The 5801-nt window shown below is 37.4% G+C and overlaps 1 protein-coding gene across 1 annotated transcript in view; it reads left to right on the top strand.

Annotated features, from left to right (window-relative positions):
* The first annotated feature begins 1230 nt into the window (after window positions 1-1230).
* Window positions 1231-5801, top strand: part of dnajc17 (DnaJ (Hsp40) homolog, subfamily C, member 17) — a 36781-nt gene continuing 32210 nt past the window's right edge. Inside the window, exon 1 of the mRNA XM_008322198.3 lies at window positions 1231-1447. Coding sequence (XP_008320420.1) covers window positions 1367-1447 — 81 coding nt within the window. The 5' untranslated portion in view covers window positions 1231-1366. The remainder of the gene's footprint in view (window positions 1448-5801) is intronic.

The raw sequence follows: 5801 nt of genomic DNA, 5'->3' as shown, positions 1-5801 counted from the left end.
AATGCAGGATGAAACAAACGAGAGTAGAACGATGACATCATCAGAGATCGCAGAGTGATACGTTAAGTTAACTCTAAAACTGTCAATACAAAACGCCATCGATGAATCAAACCAGGCTGTGATCAGGTCAGATGTGTTTAGTGCAGTTTGATGGGTAATAATTACCTTAGCATGCTAACAGGCGGCGTATAATGACATTACCAACCAGTTAACAACCATGAGGATCTGGACCTGTTCTGTGATCAGTTTATTTATGCCCAGCCGACGGCTATTTGTACAGGGTTAGTTTGTTTATTTGTTTTCACACACTGATCTTATAATCTTTAAAATACTTACACAAATAAATGTATTTTTTATTTTTATTACTTGTATAAAAAGACAATTCAAATATGTATGTAAATATATTGGCAACTTAACCTTTAACTTTTTTTTTAAATTTTGATGGATGTTATGTTCTGCACTCCCCTGCAGGGCGTGCTATTAACTCATATTGCCGTGTTAAATTAGTTTATTAGTTATTGAGTTAGTAAAACCAGACTTGTAGAGAGATTGAGTAGAAACATAAACCAATTATATATGAAGTCTGTTGTCACTACAATATTAACTCCATCATTATGTTGAATTGGTTAATCTGATAAACAAATTATGTCAATAGACACTGGACATAGATTGGTTGTTGACCTGCAATCTTCAAACCTGTTTTATGGCAAAGTTGTCTCTAACCTGCGACAGAATTTGTGCTTAATAATGTTTAGCAAAAACAAAACAAAACAAAACAAGAAATTTCAATTTCCAAGTCAATTTTAATTTTAAAGCCAAACATCTTTTGCCAGTGGACACAGAAGACACATTTTGATTACAGCAGCTGCCGATTTTCGCTCTTTGCAGTAAAAGACTGCCATCTATTGGTCAATTGTTGAATCTGATCCATACAACCCAACATTAATATCTGAACAATAGGCTAAAGCCTAGGGGTCACCAACTATATTTGTCGGAGGGACAGAATTTCTTTGGACAGACACCTTGGGGGCGGGACACTGAACTAAAATGAACTAAAAATGAATTATTTTGTCTAACATTATTATTTGATGATTATAGTTTATTTCTGTGGCCAATACAAATGCAGTTAATTATAAAACAATATTTCTTAATAATTATTTTTACTTTATTTTAAATTAACCACTTTTCGAAGCGGGTTTATTACAATAATAATTTGATTCCCAGGCTGCTTTGCGCGTCCAACGGCACATCAATGACGTCAAAATTAAGCGCCATTGACAGGGAAGCAGCCACAGCTTGCCCGCGTTAAAACGTTTTATATTTTAACAACGTCTTGTAACAACGCTGTTACACTTTGCTCGTAGAAATGTCTGGAAAGGCGAAAGATATTTTAAAGTTGGACCTGTACGGTTTACTCGGTATCGACAGCACTGCTACGACGAAAGAGGTTAGTAAACAGCAATGCTAAAACACTGTTGGCTGCTTTAAATATAATAATATATTAATTATAATGTTCTATGTATGTGTATCAATGTGTGAATATTGTATATTCTGATAAATATGTGTTTATTTCCATAATTCAGAGGGAGGTTAAAACAGGGTAGTGACTTTATCTTTTAGAAACTAAAACTGGTCCAGTTTCGATTAATTGAGAAACCGACGAAGGCTTTAAAGCCTTACTTTTATAACGTACATTGTCAAAAGTGCAGTGACATGAATTAGTGAGACAAATTACGTTCAAAATACTACGAACAGAGTAAAATTAACCTTAGTAGTGAAACCTCTGTAAGTTATACAGCGAAGACGTCACTAGGTGGAGCTGTTGCATCAGTTAAGTCAGTGATAGGTTGTACAAGAAACTGACCTAAAGTGCCTTTCAAACAATGATGTGGAATGAATATAAATTCATGTGGCTTTCATTTGGATCCTACCGCTACATTGTTTACTTTTAGTCTAAAGCTAAGCCATCACCGCTGATTACGTATGGTCTCCGAGTAAAAACAATTACCTACAACGATGTTGTCTTGAAAATGACTCACTGGAGCAGGGGGTGGGAGTTAATTTTTTTATTATTATTATTATTATTAAAGTTTGACATGTGTTTGCTTGCCTCTGTGTAATACGAACATGATGGTTGAATTACCGTTTGTATCCGTTTGAATTTGGAGCCAAGGAATCTTCTTTATTTCATTTCTTTTTCAACCCGCAATTGTCAGAAATCATGTGTTGAATGCAGTGCTTTCTCTTAACCACAACTCATCACGGTTTTTAACAGCAATCCGCAGCCCTCAAGGGAAGTTTCATTTGCTGCCAAAACAGGGGGGGTGCGGGTGGGGGGCAGTTAATTTTTTAATTGTATTTCATAGTCTTGTCCTCTCCAGAGGATAATTCTGGAGGAAGTTAGCAGTTGTGGCTTGGACAGAACCAAGGCTGTGAAATTCAGAATGGTAGTTATCCTGGTTCTGTTTTGCATCGCTCTCTATGATGGTGGATTCATTTAAAATAAATGTACAAGAATAAATCTAATCTTTCAAGATAATTTGGGACATTTGATGTCTGCTGCCATTTAGTGGCATCAACAGAAATTACACTAGATTCGTTCTAAACACAAGGATTGACATCCAGCTTTACTGTTCTAATGCATGAAACACAAGGATTGACATCCAGCTTTACTTTACCATACCTTGTGTTTGGCTGACTGGATTATAAAGCCCAAGTCTCATATAAATACAGTGTAAAGTGGGATGTTCAAGTAGGATTTAATGACATTAAGTCATGTGTTTCTTTTAATTGTGAGTCTAAGAAATACTGTTGGATAACCGACGTTCAATGATTTGTGCCTCCATGTGCTTTAAGAATGACCAGATTGACATAGATGTTGATTCCTACAGCAAATGGAACACTAAAAACCAATTTTTTTATTTCAATTGAGACACACAGCCCAGGTAGTTCCTTTTATATTTATCTATTTAAACACATCTATCAAAGTTCCTGTCAAGTTCTGTGTTTTATTTAAAGCTGCCCTAATAATTAAAAAAAAAGTTAAATTAATTTATATAGTGAAATTTTTCTATTTAAAACACTATACAGTATTCACTAATACTCCCTTCATGTGGTGGTCTGGATATATGGCACCAAGGAAAGTGCACCGCTGAGTTACTGCGGCCCGATTCCCCTCCTGTTTTCAGTTTCAAATTAAGATAATTTTATCAGAGTTTCCTCTTTGCCCTCGTCTTTGCCCCTTCTCCTTCCTTCTCCCTGTTGTGCATGTTATTATTATTTTCCTCTAGCTAATGTTCCATGAATAGTTGTAATTAAGGAGGATGGGACCTTAGCAGATCAGGCAGCTAATCAGCCACACAGGCTGGGGGCCCTGGTGGGGCTGTGCTGCGGCTCCACCAGCACCAGTTTGTCAACAGTAATTGGTACCAAAGAGGAGTGTAATGAGTACAAGATGTAAGCGTGCGTTTAAGACAGGCAGGGATCAGGGTGGCATATAAAGTGTGGTTTAACTATTAATCCACTGTTGAACTTCTGGGCCAGGATCTTTCCCTCAAATGGTTCTTTGTTGTTCCTCTGCAGACATAAAAGTAGGAAAGAGCTACGATTTTACTGTCAGTTTGTCTTCTATCTAATGGCCTCCGTAGACTGTACAATTTTGCAAGAACATAGCTGGAGACGCTATGTGACATGGATCTAAGAAATGTCCGATTGTACAATCACCGTTTACTGAATCGCGGGATACGACGTACGTCAGTATGCAACATCATCAGCGTACATCCTCCATCTGCGCCGCCATAGTTACCAAAAAACGTTCGAAACGATTGAAACAAACATTAAAATGAAGCCCTTGATGTGACATTTTTGTGCTGGGGAAAAAAATCTGAAGAAGCATTTCTATTGGCTGATAAGTAGACGTAGGTCGTAGCAGCTATTACACATAGATAGCCATGCTAAATTTGTCACAGCGCTAGAATTTAATCTCAGGTTATCGTTGGTTGCAAGACGTCAACAATGGCTGTAGTGTGATGTAAGACCACCGTTTTAGAACCACGACCAACGATATCGCCACGTTTCTACTACGATGGTCGTCTTTCATGTGGGACAGGCCAAAATCGCAGTGTATCTCGGGCATCGAAAGAAAAGAGGACACTTTACGATGTGATATGGTTGGACTTGTAACAGTCAGAAGATGAAGCAGAATAGAAAACGCACATCTCTGTTGTTCTCGTAGCACGAAGAAAGCAGCGGTTTATACCAGTCGAGGGGCTTTAAAGGACTCTGTCTGTGATTCAAGAGCCACTCCTCAAAAGGTCACGGTGAACTGCGTGGAGATGATTGCTTCAGTAATTCACCAGATTAGTCCTCTAGAAAGATGTCACTCGATCTGAGAGCTCTTATCCTCACATGTCCCGACCTTCTCAAAAGTTGGCTGTTTCTGCCTTTTAGTTTGGGACCAAAGGGCTCCGAGCTCTTCCAGCATCAATTAAGGCTTGCGTGTCACAGCAGTGAGCGGAGCAATCATGTATTATTTAAAGAAGAGAACTGGAAGCACAGTCGAGAGAAAATCTTGTGGATAATGACAGTCGGAGTGAAGGGGAAAAGCAGGTAGATGGAAAAGAGAGAAAAATCCCAGGAAGGGAATTGAGGTAATGAGGTGAAATATAGAGAAACACATGTGAGTGAACCCAGTTAGAAAAATATAATGGTGTTCAACATGGCTTCTCTAAACACGAGCGGGATCAGCGATGACAGGTTTCACTTTTCCAGCGGTTGAGTGAGCCGGACTTTAGCGTTGAAAAACATCTGCGGCGTTAACGATGGACGTGGTGACATGTTTATCTTGTCAGTTGGCTGCAGGTGATGAAGAACATGGGAAACAGTGTCGGTGTGGACAGTAGAGTTGAGGACATGGTGTCTTCCTATAAGTCTGTTGCGGTGAATTTCTAACTATTTTATGTTGTGTTTCGTCCAGTATTGTGCAACAAATTTAAGAGCAGTTTGTCCTCATGATTAATTTAAAAAAAATATATAATGGTAGTAATACAGTGGTTCCCAAACTTTTGTCCTATGACCTCACTTTGACCTCACAAATTTCTGGCAACCCAACAGACATTTATTTTCCAGTTACATGATTATAGCCGTTAATTAAGATACCAGCTCAGATATGTTAATCTGCTGCATTTTATTAGTAGTAGTTGATTTATATTCATGAAAGCAAAAATAATACTGTTGTTTATGATTGTATGTGGTGTTTTTAATCACAATTTCAAAACAAATATTTATTAGTTGATCAGTCTTTTTTTTTGTAATCAATTACTAGACACATCAGATGACCCTATTTGTATACCAGGCGACCCCACATGGGGTTCCGATCTGAAGGTTGAGAAACACCGGGTTCACAAAAACGATCGTTCAAATAAACATTTGTACATGTACGGCCTAAAATAAATTATTATTAATTTCATTTAAAAAGTCTAATAACAATAATAATAATTGTCATTCACCAAACGGTGGTGTAGTTTTAAGTTCTTCCAACTAGTACTTCACGTGGCTTTGGCATGACTTTAAAGACATTTCAAATACAACATTTATTGTATTATTTATTTATAATTATTATAATTATCATTTTTTTTTTTACTCTAGTCTCACAGGGGACAACATTCAGCAGATGTCTTTTTTTTAGTATTTTATTTCTTTACCATATATGTACCTGGATGTGGATACATGTCAGTCAGCTTCAAATGAAAAGTTTGGGTTTTTTTGTCTTGTTTTAACGTAGCTGACACAGGGAATATGAT

The sequence above is a fragment of the Cynoglossus semilaevis genome, chromosome 1 (genome assembly GCF_000523025.1).
Source record: "Cynoglossus semilaevis isolate Cse_v1.0 chromosome 1, Cse_v1.0, whole genome shotgun sequence".
Lineage (NCBI taxonomy): Eukaryota > Metazoa > Chordata > Actinopteri > Pleuronectiformes > Cynoglossidae > Cynoglossus > Cynoglossus semilaevis.
Note: the sequence above shows the minus strand (reverse complement) of the source record. Positions and strands in the feature narration are given on the sequence as shown.